This window comes from Catharus ustulatus, chromosome 10 (assembly GCF_009819885.2).
Source record: "Catharus ustulatus isolate bCatUst1 chromosome 10, bCatUst1.pri.v2, whole genome shotgun sequence".
NCBI classification, from domain to species: domain Eukaryota; kingdom Metazoa; phylum Chordata; class Aves; order Passeriformes; family Turdidae; genus Catharus; species Catharus ustulatus.
The window spans coordinates 6236945-6255100 of NC_046230.1; the positions used below are offsets into that span (position 1 = coordinate 6236945).

Consider the following 18156-nt stretch of genomic DNA (forward strand, 5'->3'; position numbering starts at 1 on the left):
TGTCCAATAAAAGCTTTCTGTTGTGAGGCTCACTGAGATCTTTGCATTTCAAATGCAATACCTTGATGAGAGCAAGCCCCTACTAGCTTGAAATTGGGTGTTTTTCTGTGTTACTGAATTTAGCCTCCTGGCAGAGCAGCTCACGTTTTACAGTCAGGTAGGGGAAGCACTCCATAGGACTCTTTTGTGTGGGAAGAATTGGATTTAGGCCCTTGTTCAGCATCATTCTCATGATAAAAGAGGGAGAACACACTTCTAACAAGCCTAGACAAAGTTAGAGCAAGAGTTTGAAATCTGCTTGCTCCGAGTTGTGCAGTGAAAAAGTAGACTATTGTCCCCTGAGAATTGCTTTGCCTCGTGAGAGTTATGGGGAAAGTGAATAACAAGAGTGATGCATTTTGATGTCCTTAGGAAACTGTTTTCTTAAGAACTGCTTGGGAATGACTGAGCTTATTATCCAAGATCATCCTTATGCGCTTGCTTGGCATAAAGGCGCTACATTATTTGCTTTTTCCAGCAAGAAGGAAAAAATGATGTTTTTTGAAAATTACAGCCTTCAGTCAAGAGTGGGAACTAATGCTGCTCCTCTGCTTCATCACCTCAGCAGCTGGGACCTCAAACCACTGCCATCCCACAGGCAGGGCCCTTGGCTGAGCCTGGTTTAACTCTAGCTGAACCTGACTGACCCAGGGGTGCCCCTCAGGTCCCAGCACTGGAGCACACAAAGTAGGAACTATTGAGGAAGACGGTATATTTAGCCACTTCTGCAGGGCATCTAATTTTAGAGCTCTTGGTAGTGGTGGTGGGTGCTTCCTTTCTCATGTCACCCCTGGCCTATTACAAGCCAAGGACAGATTGTCTGTCATGTAGCCAGCAGGGAAATAGATTCACTTGTAGATCATGTTTCTCAATTAAAGTATTACAAGAAGGCAGAAGATCCTGGTGGTACTGAAAGACACTTTGACTATTGGTTAAATAGGGAGCTCTGGCTTCAGGAGTGAGATAAAATTGCTAAATGTTATCCTTGTGAAGAGAGAGAAGACATAATATGTTGAAGCCATTTGTCATTTTTTGCCTGTAAAAAATCAAAACCAAGAAAGCAACGTGCTGGTCTTGACGTGGTCTCCTACAGAGTGCCCGTGCCCCTTCTGGAAAGGTCAACATCTGCTTAGGAGCTGCCCAGGATGATGATCAAGGAGAGTTCTCTGCGGAGGGACCCAGATCTGGGAGGGGAGCTAGCTTTCCTTGCCAAGGGCTGTGACTTTGTTCTTCCATCTCGATTCAAGAGGCGGCTCAAGGCCTTCCAGCAGGCCCAGGTTTGGATGCTTGGCGTTTCTTTATCTCTTTTTTCTTGTATTTTTTTATTGGATCAGAGAATCAATCTGTGTCCCCTCTAGGCGAGTCTATTTGCAGAAAGTTATTTGCAGCTAGATACCAGCAGGTTCAAAAATAAACATTCCCGGCTTAGATTGCAGAGTTAAAATGTCTTTGTAAACAAGGGGGGAAATTAACAGCAAGGGCAGTGATTTGATAATGGGGAGAAGTATTGTAAGACTTAAGTATTTTCTGTGAGATTTTTTGTGTGATTGCTCTGAATGTTTGTTGTTGCATATGGGAAAAGCCACAACGTTGTGCTGTGAACTGTACAGATTTGTGCACACCAGCCTACCTGGTTTTGCTTTCTATGATTTTTACCATCCCAAGGTGCATCTTTGTGCTGTTTCCTACCCTCTTTGGGCTGAGGCTGAAGGAGCTAGTAGAATCATTAAGTCTGGAAAAGACCCTGAAGATCACAGAGGGGTAGCCAAAGAAATGGAAATTGTATCACAGCTGTGTGTTTTTGGTAAATCCCAGCTGCTGTACTCTCTCTCTGGAACAACTGACAAAAGATTGGATGTGCTAGGATACCAAATGGACATGTAGTCACTCCAGATCTAGACGGCTCACAATTTGCTGAAATCGGCCCATCTTGAGCTTTATCTATATTTAAATAATAGGTGACCCAGTGAGGAAATTAAAAAGTTGAAATTAGGAGCAGTGCAGCTGTTTCCTAAGAAACAGCATTAAAATTGCTCCAAAACATACTGTGGCACATTTTTCATGCGTTCCGGTGACACGTTAAAGTACATCTCAGAGGTTAATCTCTGGAACGTGTGTTTTTCACTCCCTGGGGGAGAATTGGATGAGGTAATAATGTGCAGTAATGGCTTGGGCGGGGCCGAGCAGTTTGGAGAGACTGTCAGGAACCAGAGTGCAGCTAAATTCCCTCTCCTGAGTTAGTCTGATCACTAAGGGCACAACTGGGGTCGGGAGGGATGAGACCTCCGGCTGGAACAGCTGGAAAAATGGACGAGGCTTTTGGTCCATGAGCCCTCTGCCTGGTGTGAAGCAGGAACACTTTCACTGCTGAATGTCTTGGGAATGACTGCTCTGGGGCTGCCCCTTCAAGGCAAGTGAAATACTGCAGTGGGCACTTGCAGTATTCCAGAAAGATAGTATAGTACTTTTCTTCTTTTCTTGCTACCTCCTCACCATATGTCACCGTTCTCTTGCCCTGGGCCCCACACGTCTTTCTGTGAGCTGGCTTAATTCATAAACCAGTAGAATATCATCAGAACAAAGCCAAGTCTGTTTGCTGCCTTTCCAAGTGGGTGAAATCAGTTCCCAGAGTGTCACTGGACCTCTGGAGGTGGAGGGCAGGGATGGGAGCTCTCCCACGTGGCACCAGTGAGGTATAGTTGAATGTTGCTGTACCTGGGGCTTGGGATGAGCTGAGAGTAGAGGTAACTGGGCCCAGTAAGCAAACAAAAGTACTGACAGGTGAAAAGGTGGTGATAGGGAGCAGAGAGGTGAATGAGAGGTGCTTTGTGGAAAACACAGATGCTGGCCAGGAAGGAAGGGAAGAGAAGGGTGTTGGTAAACTTCTGTCCCAAGAGCTGGAAATCTCAGTTCTTGTGCTTATCCTTTGTGGGACTATTTATGGAAGGAACAGAGAGCTTCCCATAGTAATGTTGGGAGGAAGGGAGGTCTCTAATCCAATATCTCAGTTGTAGATATACTGTTTCTAACGCTGGGTCACATCAGTGCTGGCTTTTCCCAAGGATAGGGATTTGCCCAGCCCCTCTTGGCCACCTCTCACAGACTGTGCTTCCCTCCAGCCTAACCCTCCCAAGCTGCAGTTTGGTTCCATTGTCACTGTAGCTGCATTTCCAAGAGCTGCAGGCTGTGTTTAGCTCATCCCTTAGCTTCCCCTTCCACTAGGTAGTCAGTGGAGGCATGTGAGGCCTGTTTGCAAAACTCAACTGGATAAGGCCATGAGGAACTTGATCCAACCTTACAATTAGCACTGTGTCTACTCTCACCTAAATCCTTTTGGGTTTTTGAGTTTCTTAGGAAGAGTTTGTTTTCATTTTTGTTTTGCTGTGATTGGACTTTGTTTCTGCTGGTGAGTTTGTTTCCTAGAAGAAAATATTCTCTCCAGAAATGCATTTTCTCATAGCTCTGTGGTGTTTGGAACCGTGTGCAGATGAACCTTTGTTCTTGCTGCCCTTAAAATGGGTAAGAAAGAGGCAGAAGGAAGGTTCATTGATGGGAAAGGGCTTCAGGGAGGGAAGGGAAGAGAAAGTCTCGGGTGAGAGATACAAAGCAGTGCTGGAGAGCTGATGAGCTTTGAGGATGGCTTGTGTCCAGGTACCATCAGACTTCAGGAAGGCAGGAACTATGAAAAATGAAAGGAGACATTAAGTCAGCATTGTGGACTGCGAGAACCAAGGCTGAGTCACTGCACCCTAGAAAAGAAGATTACAATATCCCTTTTGGAAATAAAGCAAGAAACTGGTGAATATATTATCTAGGACCCTGTTGGAGCCTGGGACCAGGAGGAAGGAGTAGGAAGAATTTGAGCACTTGATGTGATACTGCTTTCTTCCATGGAGTTTTGTGCTGGGACTGGCACATCCCTGGGAGACAGGCTGGGATGGCAGAGCTTTAGTCTGTGCTTTGTTTGTGTAGCTACAATGGGGCTGTAGTTCTGTCTGGTTTATTTATAACACAGATGTCACTATTTTTGTCTGCCCGTAAATAAACTGTATGGCTGGCAAAAGGTGGTATAGTGGATGGACAAATTTTAGTTAGGGGAAATTACAGAATGCTACAGAGTGGTATTTGAGAATGGCCTTTAATCTCATCTTTCTCTAGAACAAAAAAAAAATGTTTATATGTTAATTATTGTAACAGAGCTAAAAGATTTATTAAAGTATTTGTTGTTTCCTTTCTTAGTTGTCCTTTCTGAAAATGCACATCTCTGTTGGAGAAGTGTGTTCTGCTATGCAAACAGCATTTAAGGCTACTTTTTTGCAGTAAAAAACTGTTTATTTCCAAGGAATTTCCACGGAATTTCCAGTCATACCACTTTCTTACATTTTTTTCACGAAACGTTGTAATTAACTTCTTCTTGTCCCCATAGTGGTTTGCATCTGGTTATACCCATCCCAGAGTATTGATTTGTAGGGTTGTTATAGGGAACAAGATCCTCAAGGACTAGTTGCTGCTTTTTTTTTTTTTTCTCTCATTGTGTGATGAACAGCTCATTTCTTATATGAAGAGGAAGAAGACAAAGTTCAAAAGTTGTATTTCTATTCCTGAGGCAGAATGTGAAAAGCAGCTATCCCTGAGCAGTGCTTGCTCCTCGTTTGGCTTGGACTGAGCAGGAGTGAGTGAGTCAGACTTACTGGGAAGGTCAGCTGGGAGCCTGGGTCTGGACTGGCTCCCTCCTTCAAAAGCCACCAGAATTCCCTCTATTTGTCCTATAGGTGTCTGACCTTCTGGCTTGTGTGGTGGATGTGGATCAGGCAGTTTAATACATCCTCTGTGATCCTGACTTGTGTGAGCTGGTACCAAGCATTGCTGGCTCTGGGAGTACCTGGAGGCACAGGAGCTGCTCGGGTTTTTGGGAGGTGGAGAGCTGGGCAGAGGGGGTGAGTTGTGTTCCAGCATGGTCAGCTCAGGCTGTGTGCAAAGTGCAGAAGGGGAGAAAAATGGCCCAGTGCTGTTGTACTCTATTTGGGGACTTCTCTTCACCTTCCAAGAAAACAAAAATACAATTTTATCATTCCCTTGTGCTGTAAGGGAAGGGGATATATTGTTACAGTGAAGAGACAGTGTCCATTGAAAGAACATCTTTTTGTTAAGTTAGAGTCTCTTCGTTCCTCCCAGTGCTGGCAGCCGGGAGTGCCTGCATATCCTGAAGAGATTAGGGAGCAATAAACCTGTTTGTGAGAAGTGGCCTTCAAGCAAACTGATGTGAAGTCCTATTATAGAAGTCAAGTGGCTGCAGTTGGCACCTCGACTGTCTGTTCCAGCTTTGCATTGTTTGTATGAATATGGTGCTGTGAGAGACCGGCAGGGACTTCCCCTCTGCTGGGATCCAGAAAGGGAAAACTCCTGAGGAGAGCTGGGTCCTGGCTGGAGAAGCCCCTGGCTGGGCAGGGCAGGCAGGGTGAGAGCAAATGGTAAAAGCAGAAGTGATGATTTGTATGATCCCTAAGCTGGGGCCAGCTGTCCCTCCCCACACACATTCACTTGGTCTGGGCTTTGCTTTTGGTTCTCCACTGAGGAGAGGGCAGGAGGAAACCAGGAGAAGAGTTGTCTTTTATTTAACCCAGTCAGCTGTGCTCCTGAAGTGAGTGTCCAGCTCTCCCCAGCTTAACCTCTGCCACCACCTCAGATCATTGCATTGTCCTGCTGAGGGACAGAGTGACCAGGGCTGATGCTCACCATCCTCCAGCCCTTGTGAGCCCCAGGAACTCCCTGAGCCTCCGAGCTGGCCCCCTCTGAGCTCCAGCATCGCTCAGGAGCAGACAGAGATGTGCAATGTCTAAGGAGGACAGGAGGGAGGACAGGTGTTGGTAGTCAGGCTGGCTCTCCAAAGGTTAAGAGATGTTCAAACTCTGAATACTGGTATTGATAGAAATATTGAAGGCTGGAAATGATCTCCAGCTTTTCCTGTGTAGCAAGGCAGAAGAGGACAGCCTGAAGAACCCCAAGCTCCAGGTTAATGTGTTCTGTACAGAGCAGCCAAGGACAAAAGTATGTTCTGGCTGGTGGCATGTGTGTGCTGGTGTTCCTGCTCCTGAAATGGGAGGGCATTTGGGAGAAGAAAGAGGTCCTCCCATTTAACAAAGATCCACGAAGCAAAGGAGTGAAGAGGAGAAAATCCTTCTCTCTCTTCTTCCACGGGTCTCTGATGAGTGGGCTATAAGGTATTATAAACTGCAGCTAAAAGTAGTGCTTGAAGAAGCTTTAACAATTTTCACTTCTTTACCTTACTGAAAGCAAATCTATGGCTGGTTGAGAGATTCACTATGTGTTACGAAAAAAGCTCCAAGTTTATAGAAAATAGTAAGGCAAAGTCAGTTCATCATATACATTCTTCTGCATTTAATGGACTCAGACTTGGCTGCTTTATCCCAAAACCATTTTGTTTTGAAACAGTTAGAATAAACAAACTGAAAGTCACAGCTGTATTTACTTGACTGTTGCCTTCTGAGCCTTATCACATATGTTGTTACATTAATGAAACTCTTGCATTGGAACCATTGTGCAGAGGAAAAGCCTGTTGCCTTTTCCCAAGAAGGAGTGTCTCCCTGGGGGAGCAGGGAATTCCTTATTCCACATTCCAGCAGCTGATTTTGCAGCTTATACTGTAGTTACTCGTCAAAGTTTAAGAAATGTTCCCTCCCATGTCTGAAAAATTCCCTGGTTTAGGGTCTCATTGTGAATTGAAATACAAATGCTGCCTGTGATGTAGAGCTAGAACTAGAGATCCATTGGAGAGGGGATCCTGTGGGGATCACCATATCCGCCATATGTTCCTTACAACAGGAGAGCAGTGAGGAAAAGGCATCATGTGAGTGTCTAATGGCACTCTGCTGGCTGCTCCTAATTCCTGATGGAAAAATTGATTTACCAGTGCTTAGTACCTTTGAGAAAATTTGGTCTGGGACTGTTTAAGTTGGGCACGGAATAAAAGGCTTGCTGTAATTGAAAAGGAAGTCTTGAAAATCTTTTCTTAATTTATCTCTGAAGCAGTGTTTTGGCAAAACTAATTATGTTCCCAAGGGATAGAAAATATCCTTGTTTGAATGTAAGCTTGCTCATACTTTAGGCAAGCCTTCTGTGTGGGTGGGTGCTCTGGTTCAGAGGGGAAATACTAAAGAGCAGATACTTTGTTGTTCATGGGGCAGAATGACAAGACCAGCATGAGAAGGAATAGCATTGTCCTTGTCTGTGGTATCACCGAGTTGCAGAGTGTGTTCTGTGACTCAATAGGAAATCATGATCCACAGCTACATATGTAAAATGTCCAGAAATGGCATAAAAGCAGGTGTGACATATCCTAAATTCACACTGCTTCATAATGCAGAATTTTTAATTGCCTATGTAAGACTTATTTTTATCCCTGTACCATAATTTAATTGTTGGTGGGCTTTAATTTTCTCCCAATCACTAGAAGTACGAACTACTTTTTCCTGCTCCGTGTACCATGATGTTAAAACGTGTTTGTTATTCATTGTATTTTCAGGTTCAAAGTAAACAAGAGAAGAAGGCAGGAACTTCATCCCCAGCCCCCCTGCAGCCTGTGGTTAGCACTTGCACTCCTCTGCCTGTGAATAAAGCCACCAGCAGTACCCCTGTGCCCATAAACATTCCACGTTTCTACTTCCCTAAAGGACTCCCAAATGTCTGCACTAACCATGAAGAAATCATTGCGCGGATTGAAGAGGCCTTTACAGAGTTTGAAGATGAGAAAGCAAACATCTGTGAAATGGGGAAAATTGCAAAGGTAACCACTGATGGTCTTGAAGGTCTTTTCCAACCTTAATGATTCTGTGAGTCTGTTCTTTAGGTTTTTAATTTTGGGAGAGGTACTTTGTTTTAGTTTCAGTCTGTCTCGCAGCTGTTGTAGGGGGAAAAAGAACCATTATCCTTTTGATCTGAAGTTTTTTGTTTAGATTTAGATCATAGTAAACAAAAATGAGTGCAGTTTGCTGATTGTCACATCAGACGTGTGTGTTTGTTCTTGCTTTGATTTATGAAGCAGTTCTCTAAGATTTCTTAGTAAATACAAATAGCATTTTTGTTTCTCTAGTCCTTCATATTTCTGCCCAGAGCATTGAGAAACTCAGAGACAGAAACTTGCTTGCCTCTGTGGCTTCAGGTAGTATCAGCTACCTTTTTTTGGCTTTTTGTAGCTGTCCTGCTGAGATCTTGCACTATTGGAAATAATGGACTGTGCTGGGTGGAAGGCACTGCACTGAAAATTGCAGGATGGGATTTACTTCACCTTTAGGCACTTACTCATTAATTGTCTGTAATGAGACTTGAGGTTCCTTTGCTGCCTGTGAGAGGTCACCCCATAGGAGAATGGGCCCTCCTTTTTTAGGGTGGGTGGGGGATGTAGCTGGTATGAGTGTCCTCCTGGAAGGAGGTGCCTGTCTCTCCACTTCCTAGGGGATTGTGCTAAACAGTTCAAACAAAGCTTAAGAGCTCGAGTAGTCCAGATCCTTTTCCTAGCCAGAGAGGGTGTTGTTTCTCAGCCACTTGAAGAGGCACATGACAAAGTAGGAAGTTACGTTTGAATTCTCAACCTTGGCATGCGGTAAAAATGGCACACAGGTGAGTCAGAAAGCCATTGCCACTTTATTTCCCTTATGTAAAGTCTCAGTGGTGAATTTGGTGTGTAAACAAGCAGGTTCCTCTTGGGATTGCTTTTGTATTCCTCCTTGCCCTGGTTTTTCCTTACAGATCTGTGGCTGCCCACTGTACTGGAAAGCACCTCTGTTCAATGCGGCAGGGGGAGAGAGGACAGGACGTGTGTCTGTGCACTCCTTTGTGTCCATGTGGAGAAAGTGAGTATAGCAAATGCAAAACTCTTTTTGGGAGAAGAGATCAGCCTGCCATACAAGTCCTTTTTTGCCCCTTTTTTTCCACCAGACTTTTCAAATAATTTTTCTCTTCTTTAAGTGGCTTAAAAATCTACATCAGCTTTTACCCCCAAACTCTCTGAACACTTGTTTCCATGTTACATCCACAAACTTAGAAGTAATTGTATAGATAGTAAGATGTTTTGAGTTAGTTGGTGTATAAAATATATTTAAATTTCCCCAGAAGTGTCAGCTATTCTGAGATAGCTAGTAGTTGTCTGTGGATTTGGGGTGTATTTGTGCCCAGCCCTATTGCTCTACACAGGTGCACTAAGCAAGTGCTGTTTGGGAATTGGGAGAGGAGGTGTGTGATAATGTTACAGGACAGAAAGAGGAATGTGGAAATAAGCATCATCATATAACTGGGTACTCTGGGAGCTTTAATAGTTACCACCTTCTCCAAGCAAGCTGTTGAATTCACCTGTGGGGTTTGACAGTCCACACTGTGGAAATGGAGAGCTCTGGATGGATGCATTGTACTTGGAGTCAGCTCTGACATGGAGCAGACTTGTTCTCTTGCCTAATCTTTTTCCCTCTGGGGCAATTCAGGCTTTAGTCTACTTTGTTAAACACCTGAACAGCATCTCCATCTCCTCTCTAGAGAGAGTTCTAGTTTTTTATTTAATGCTTGCTCTTCAGATTCTTGACATAGCCTTTAACCCTGAATTCCCAAAGTATTTCTTGTGATGATGTTGTCAAAGCAGCTTCTAGTTACCCTGGCAAAATTACAAAAATGTTATGGTTGACTGTGGTCTCTTAAGTTTGTCTTGACACAGACAATATTTTTTCCTTCTTTAGGTTCCTCCAATTACTTCTAATTAATCCCTAATGTATGATACCACATTTTCACTTCTGATTTTCACATTCTTCAGATATTTGCAGACTGTAGTCATGTCCTTCTTCTGTATCCTTTTAACTACCCCATTTCCAAGCCATGCTTTTCTCACTTAATTGCTCATTTAGAAAGATATTATTTTTTTATCCCCTCCTCTTCCCCTCTGACAGTTACAAAATCTTTGCTGGAAAGCTGAAAAACAGAAGAAAGGTAAAATTTCTGGTAGAGTTTGAGTGCAGTTGTGTGAACACAGGTGTGACTTTAAACCAGGTATCTGTAGTTGCTGAAGCCTATTTTCAATTTTCTTTGTAGATGACTGATTTCTCAAAATGCCACATGCTCACTGCTTGTCAGGTCTATAGGAATTGCTCAATATAAAACATTTCTGAATGTCAGATCTTTTTGTTTGTGGCTAAGCCAGGGATTTGGGATTCACCTTTATGTGCCAGATTTTTTAAACATTAGCACCTCTTTCTGCAGCTGATTTAGAATATATCTGTTAATTGACTGTTAACATGATATGAATGTGCAGCCAACAGGATTGCTAAACCTTTTTTTGCTTATTTAAAAGAACAATTTTTTTTTTCTAAAGTTTGTCTTTCCCAGAATGATGAGGGCAGAATTAGCAGAAAACAAGTTATTGTGATCTTTGCTGGGGAACTACAGCCAGTTCAGTACTATGTTCGTACACTTTCAGGAGAGGAAAGTGGTGAATAATCACTCACAGTAAATAATTACAGTACACTTGTATTTCACAGTTAATGAAGAAAACTATGTAGTTTTCTGAATTTCTCTAATACTATGTGACCAATGTAGGGTTTGATACATCTAAATGTTGTATTCTGTTACCAGTGTTTGATAAATGGCATGGAGTTCCTCTCTTCATGAGTTTCTCTGGAGTGAATCACATAACGGATACCTTTGGCCAGTGCAGTATTTTGTATGAGAAGAAGACAGACAAGAACTGCTGTGTCAGATGTGCACTGTCAACCAAAGGGGACTGAGTTTACACACTTCTCCAAACAGTCCTACTAATGCTTTCATTAGGCTGTTCTCTATGGCTTTGGTGCACAGCTCTAGGTGGGCCATAGTTAACAGGGGATGGTCTTTTTCCTTCTGAGAAGTGACTTTTCTGGATGAATATTCATTCCCTGTAGTTTGGCAATCTCCCCAAATATTGCAGTGTAGTGAAGGGTTCCACGGAAGAGCGCATCCTGTGGTATCCCAGTGGGCTGGTGCTGTTCCCTTGGAGTGAGCCTGCAGCATTAGTGTGAGCCAGGTTACTTGGATTCCACAGGTGCTTAGTAAGAAACCTGGTTTGCCACAGCAGTGTTAAAAAATCCCTGCTGGGTGCCCTGGTACAGCTGAAAGAGCTTGGAGGAGGTGCTGGCAGTCTGAGGTCAGCATCTGCTCGATTCCCAGTCCAGGTGTGCTGGGCTCCAAGGCCTTTGCGGAGCTCCCGGGGCTCCCGGCAGGCTGGGAGCTGCGAAGGGCTGCCAGTAACTCCTCCCTCTCCCACAGAATCCTGCGGAACTGCCACGACGATGCCTCCAGGTTCACTTCCCTTCTGGCAAAGCCTGGCTGTGACTGCCTACAACAGGAGGACTTCATCCCTCTGCTCCAGGTACTGCCACATCTCTGCAGAGACGTGGGCACAGAGCTGTTCACTTGGCACCTTCTTTATTTCCATGGCATTAAATGTTTGCCAAGGACAAGCAGACCTGTGGTTTGAACAGCACCTGGGTGGGGTTCATTTTGGAGTGAAATAGAAATAAGCTTTTTAAGTGTTTAAGTGCCAAACCAGCTGCAAATCCCGCTAAAGGCACTGAGGACTGGTCTCTTGTCAGGATTCATATTTATCAGTGCCTAGTAACCAGGCTGGAATTTGCCCCATTTCTCTATGTGGGTATTGGGAAAAATGTTTGTTGCTGTTGATAGTCAAGCACAACACAAAAGCTTATTGAAAAGGTTGTAAAAGTTGCTTGGCAAGACAGTTGTAATTGAATTTGTCTAGCCAAACTACCAGATACAGTATCAGATGGAAATCTTGGCAAAATTTCTGCAGTTACAATTGTTTTGTATATGTTTCTAAACCAGCTAGTGCATAAATCTCACTGCTGGGGATTTTTTCCTAATATTCAGGCTAAATCTGTACATCCTCATTTCATGTCTCTTTACTTTTCATTAATTATTAATGAAGTACAGTTGCTTTAATTATTTGTGACCATTTAGACAGGCTCTGGATAGCTTTAGGGCTTCTCTATAATGTCTGTAAATCACATCCATCTGTTCCTCTGATCAGCTGTTGTATGTTTTCTGATCTTTTCCACACATCCCTAGATTTCTCACACTGTGTTGCCCTCTGGGTAAAACCTCTGTGGAGATGCTGCTTTGGGGCAAGATTTTATGTCTGTGCTGGCTGTTTCTGTCTCAAACAGAACTGGGGCTGTGATGGGTAAATTTTCTCATGTTGCTCTTCATCTCTTCTCCACTGGGCACGCTGCCTTTCCTGGTGGATTACAGCTCTGCTTTTTAGCTCCTGGTGCAATCCAGGGCATGCACAGTCCTGTCTGCAAGTCAGAGATCAGCAAAATTACCCTGATTTACGCCACCATCTGAGACATCCTGTTATACTGCCCAAAACTTGGGCATATCACACCCCTGAGGGCACCATGGTGTGGAACAGGCACAGCAGAACTTGGAACACCTTTAAAGGGTAGAGGAGTCAGACATGGAGAAATTACACAGACATTGATTCATACAGGATCTGAACTGATTCATTCAGGATCTGAGCAGTTTCTCCATGGATTTGATCATGCAGATTTGGCATTGTGAGCCAGTGTTTGACTTACAAAGAGCTGGTCTTGAGAAAGAGGCATCTCCACAGGTAGTCCAAGTGAGTTTTGGAAAAGCACTAATTGTTATCTGTAAGCATTCAGAGGCTGACAGAGCTTTCATTGGACATAGGAGACTTTCTCAAGGAATGTTTATTTCTGACACCTAGTTCTAACAAATGTTAATGTCTTCAATGAATGGAGGAAAACAAAACTCTTGGAGAGGAGATAGTTGCATGGTCAACTAATTAATTTTTGTCTCATTCAATGAAAATGAGTTTTCATCTACTCACTAACTCTCTTCCTTTGTTTTTCTGTCCTTAAGTAAATCAAACTGGCCCACCAGGTGCGTATTGCCCAGCAAATGCCTTGCATTACTGTAATAGAAGGTTCACTTGATAGAGTAAAATATTTCAGTTTTATTGTTAATGCTGCAAATAGTTTCAAGAGTAAGCAAAAGTATCAGTTTGTAAATGCAGTAACTTCTAAGCACTAAAAGGAGAAGAAAATCTATTCCATTTCATTTTGTCTTACCTTGCAGGATGTGGTGGAAACACATCCTGGCCTCACGTTCCTGAAGGATGCTCCGGAGTTCCATTCCCGCTATATCACAACGGTAGGCTGCCTCTTTGATCCCCTGTGATGCCACGACCTCCCTTTGGGATCTGTCCCTGTTCCTACCCACAAATCCTTCAGTTATTTAAAAATATTGCTTTTTATAATATTACTGACCATTAGGTATTTTAACAATTGCTTCTGAAGGAAAAGTAATCTGCTTGTGTGTGCAAGGGGTTATTCCAAAGGTTAATAATGGTTGTTTCTGGTCTTAAGCAAATCTATAAAAACATCTCTTCTGGCCTGATGAATGGAAAAGCTGCTAAGTCACCCTGAATTGTACTGGGCTGCTGAGACATGGAAGGCTGCCTGTTTGAATGTTTCTGTCACTGAGGCTTGGAAAATCTGTGACTGGTCCTCAGTACAAAGTGCCCAGGGATCTGCTTGTCCAGCCTTCCTTTTGCCAGGATGCCTGTCCAGGCTCTTTGTCCCCAAGCTTTTGTGGCTGGGGTTTGTTGAGTAGCTTTGTTCCAGCTCTGCAGTCAGCACTTAGACTGGTACTTTACCTGAGTGTCTTTGTACTTCTTTTAAGCCTTGAACTTGACTCATGTTGGGTGTGAATCTGGATAAAAGGTATAAATGTTGGGAAGTTTTTATCTCTGCATCAGTAACAAATTCAAACAGTGACAGACCTGGTGGGAGCTGTATCCCAACAGGGCTCAGGGCTTATAGTTTCTCCTGTTTGCTTGCCAGGGCCTGCCTGGGGCTGCACCACACATGGCAGCTGGGAGGTTCCTGGCACACACATGCTTGTTCCTTTCCTGCAAGGAGCAGATGGCACAAAGGCACTTCTTCAGGGCAAACCCTGAACTGTCACACTAATGAAAATGTATAATGAGAATCCATTCTAAATGTTTTAGATGCACTTGAACATGACAGTGAACAGCAGTGTATAATCAATATGTTTAGTTCCTGTGGAGCAAGACAACACAAACATTAAGCCAGAACAGGTATAGGAATGGCCAGGGAATTATGGAGGCATGGAAAATGCCTGTGGCACATGTACCCTGGTATTTGATGTTTCAAGTGCATGGAAGGGTGTGGAAGTGCATGGAGGACCTTAAACTGAAAGGTTTAAGGTCACACTAGGGTTGGTTTGTGACTGCAGTGTTTCTCTGGCTACTGACAAAGGGAATTCTCTGCATCTGCCTTTATGGGTTCCTCTTAAGTCACACACTGTTCCTGTATTTTTCAGGCAAGAAACAACTGTCTTTGTAGAGTAATCCCTCACATGATCACCCTTGCTGCCCTTTCTGGACTCACCAGGGGCACTGCATGGTGTGGCTGAGACCAGCTGTGTGAAGCTGAGTTTCCACTTCCAGATAACTGAAGTACAGGCTGCTGCTGCTGAAGGGCAGCACATTTTCCTTCCTCTCTCCTTTTGCACCACTTCCCTGGTGCCAGGGCTTACTGCTGTGTCACCAAAGCAGTCACAGAACCAGACTTTCATAAGAATATGAAGCTCTTCAGTGCTTCTTGATCCTGCTTGTATGTCACTGTGCTTTCCTACTGCAGTTGGAGCCTCCAGGCATCCTTACTGGCAGTGCTGGGACAGAGGTAGATTCCAAGGCTTGCTCCAAAGGCAGCAGGGAATGGTGGTGCCTGTAGCTGAGGAGAGGGCTGTGGAGCAGCACTCCTGACAAAGGTGAGCTGTCCTTCAGCTGTCAGGACAGCATTGCTCTGGGGGTCTGTGCCAACAGCAGAATCCCCCTGGGCTGGAGCAGGGCCAGCACCTGGGGAGGCAGGAGGCTGCTGGGCAGGCTGTGCCCATCTGGAGGGGCAGCACTCAGTCCTCTGCAGATAGCAGGAGTTCCTATTGCTCACCTCTCCTTTCAGACAGTTTGGCACATTCCTCTTTAATGTTACAAAATCCACCAGGAGACAATGGAGGAAACAACTTTGACCTTGGATTTTGAGACCACTTGGATCATTTTCATTGCTTCAAGGTAGAGTGCCTTATACCTCCTTACAGAGACAGAATGCTGCATTTGCTGCCACACAAGAATTACAGTTCATGTTTGTGTTACAGACAAGGGTCATAAGGACACATGGCTTTGTGATCATTGCTGGGTACAGCATCACTTGGCTGAAATCTCCTGGAGAGTGACCTCACAGTCTAGGATGGGTAAGATGTAATGCACATTTCAGTTCTTATTGAAACTTCAGAACCTTTTAAAGGGTTGGACACAACAGGCTGAAATTTTATCTGTATCATACCTGTTATTGACCACTGTATTATTAAACCAGTTATGTTTGTTTCAACAGAGACAACTCCTGAAGCTGGTGAAGATGATGCAGAACATCACAGAGTATCCTGTTGCATTTGTTGTAAAGCTTGAGTGTGACTTCTACCCAAATGTTCAAACCAGGCTCAGAGTTAGCAGTGCATGCTGCTTTTGGAAAGCTGTGAGCTAAAACAATATAAAGATTAAAGCTTGTGAAAAAAATGCTTCAGCTTATACAGTAGCACCAATGCAAATGTGTAAGGGGACAATGGCCACAGGGATTAATAAAGGTTCCTGTTTTGTTCAGAAACGGTATTGCTTTTGTTCTTCTGTGGAAAGATTGGGGAAAGGTCTGGAACTCATCCGTGAATGGTTTGGGCCTGGAGTCAATTACATGAGGATAATGGGCAAGTAGAAAGAGGTTCCTCTTTCCAAAGGCTGATTAAGAATTTTACTCCATGATCCTTGTGCCCTCTTCCAACTTAAAATGTTCTATGGGTCTATGGCTGTGTATTGAACTGAGAGAAATGAAGCCAGTTATGGCCTAAGTGATAAGTGTGACTTGCATGCTGCACATCATTTAAGGCTAGGTAATGATGCTCTAGGACATTTTCCAAATGCTTTTTTTGACAGCTTGGTGTTTACAACCTGGAAAAGAAAAAGAGAAGTACTGAGATTTTATAGTGAGATATATACTATATGCTGTCCATAGAAACTGGGCCATTATTTGAATAATAAAGCCTTCACTGAGTGACTGGACATGGTAAAAAACATGAAAAGAGATGCCATTTTACCTCTGAATGGCTTATTTTTACAGATAGGTGAAGAGGGGGCAGATGGAACATCTTAATCAATGTGGTCTGGTAGACAAACAGTTTTTTTGAGTCACAAATGGGAATAGTTTGTTATCTTTTACTACCCTGCAGGCAGAGGAGAATAGGAATTACTGGTATGGGGTCCTTTTTCTGATTCTTGAGGTTGCTATTTTTGAATCCTTGGAATGGTGTGAACACCCTGTATGTTTAAGAGCTGCTACAAAGTTGTCAGGTGTGATAATGGGTGATGTGTGAGGTGAGACCACTCCAGTCTCTGAGCTCTTGTGCAAGCTGGAAGCCAAAGCCAAACAAAGTCCAGAAATAGAGACCAGAATGGCAGTGGCTGCCAAAGGCATGAAAGAAGAAACAAACATTGTACTTAAGACCAGAAAGGATCATTGTGATTACCTAATCTGACCTCTTGTGCTACACAAGCCACAGAACATTGCTCAGTGATTGTTACAGTTATTATGGATCTGGTTTTGGTCTGTTTTTAATTAAAATGATACCCAGCTTTAAAAGGATATCCATGGAGTGATGAAGGGCTTGCAGTGTTACCAAAAGGTGTCATGTTCAGCTAAGTTGACTCTATCAATTCTGTCTCTTCAGGCTACTTTGAATCCTCACATCATTTTTGTTGCTCTCAGAGTTGTGTGTGCTATCATCAGTTACTGTCTCACTGTGTATCCCAAAGCAAACTGTTGGAGAAATCTCATACTTGGTTCTGGATCTGTTCTGGACTAAGAACCAGCACTTGTTTGACTGAGTCCAAAGATGGCCTTTCAGTAGTGGTTGCCCACTTGAAACTACTTCTGGCTGAAAGTGAAATCCATCCCATTGAACCTGCTAGCTGGATTAATCCCTGTAATGTTCATGTTATTCTCCAAAGTTAATATTTGTGTTGGAATAGTGTACACTAAAGGTTACCAAAATTCTGGGGTAATGTGCCAACATGTCAGAGACATCAAAGGTTTGTAGTAGGTTTGGTCAACAAGATTTCAGTGCTGCTAGTCAAATTAATTATATTCCTCCTTTCTCATGCCAGTGGTATTTATTTGTTGTTGTTTGCCCTGTTAGGTTTATTCTTGCATGTGCTTGGTCACTCATTTGTGTTTTCCCCACTCTGTGATGATACTTTGCAGCTGACAAGGAGCAGATTGGGAAGGGCTGTCTGCTTTTTGAGGAGCTTGGGAGTGAGCTCAGTCTCACACTGTGAGCTGTTTGCTTTTGGCTTCTAAGGGTTCTGTGCCTCTCCCCCATGATTTTTGCTTTCACTTTCACCAGAGGCAGATCTGGAAAGGAGGCAAATGAAGTTAACACCTGCCCAAGACAATTGCAAACAGAACCTCTCCTGCTTACTTTCAGCAGAGGCTGGGAACATGAGGCATTGTTATAGTTACAATGGGTCAGACATTAACAGACATTTCATTTACATGTCTTGCCTCCTCTGCAGGAGCCAAAAGAATCTTTTTTTTTTTTTTTCCCTAGAACCCTATTTCATTGGGGATCTGTGCAAACTATGCCCCCTTAAATGTGAAAAACTCAGAGTGATTCATCAGCGCTTTGAACATGTTCCCTGACATAAATAATACATCTGCACGCCAAAAGAGGTGAATTTAGAGCAGTGAAAATGTTTTCAGACTGGAAAGGGATAATACTGTTTAAGTAGCAAATATTGCTTTCAGCCTGTGTAGTCAATTAAGGACAGTAGTATCTACAGACAAGATCCCAAAACAGCTTTCAAAAAGAGGTTTCCTTAGGATGAGTGACTGAACCAAGGTACTGCATTTAAATTTCCAGACTGTTGTGTTTCAGGAATTGATCAAGAGCACTGTTGATATGTTGCAG

General features: G+C 43.5%; 1 protein-coding gene across 8 annotated transcripts in view; it reads left to right on the forward strand.

Moving 5' to 3' along the window:
- Nucleotides 1-18156, forward strand: part of PPP2R3A (protein phosphatase 2 regulatory subunit B''alpha) — a 56796-nt gene that overhangs the window by 23598 nt on the left and 15042 nt on the right. For 4 of the 8 annotated variants that reach the window (XM_033068613.1, XM_033068616.1, XM_033068614.1 and 1 more), the window contains 4 exons: nt 7583-7843; nt 8806-8909; nt 11341-11443; nt 13195-13269. In XM_033068613.1, the coding sequence (XP_032924504.1) occupies nt 7583-7843; nt 8806-8909; nt 11341-11443; nt 13195-13269 (543 nt within the window). Of the gene's footprint in view, nt 1-1184; nt 1317-7582; nt 7844-8805; nt 8910-11340; nt 11444-12978; nt 13276-15104; nt 15215-15297; nt 15394-15533; nt 18151-18156 lie in introns of those variants that run through there. The other 4 variants (XR_006163032.1, XM_042779601.1, XM_033068617.1 and 1 more) reach the window with 4 other exon arrangements.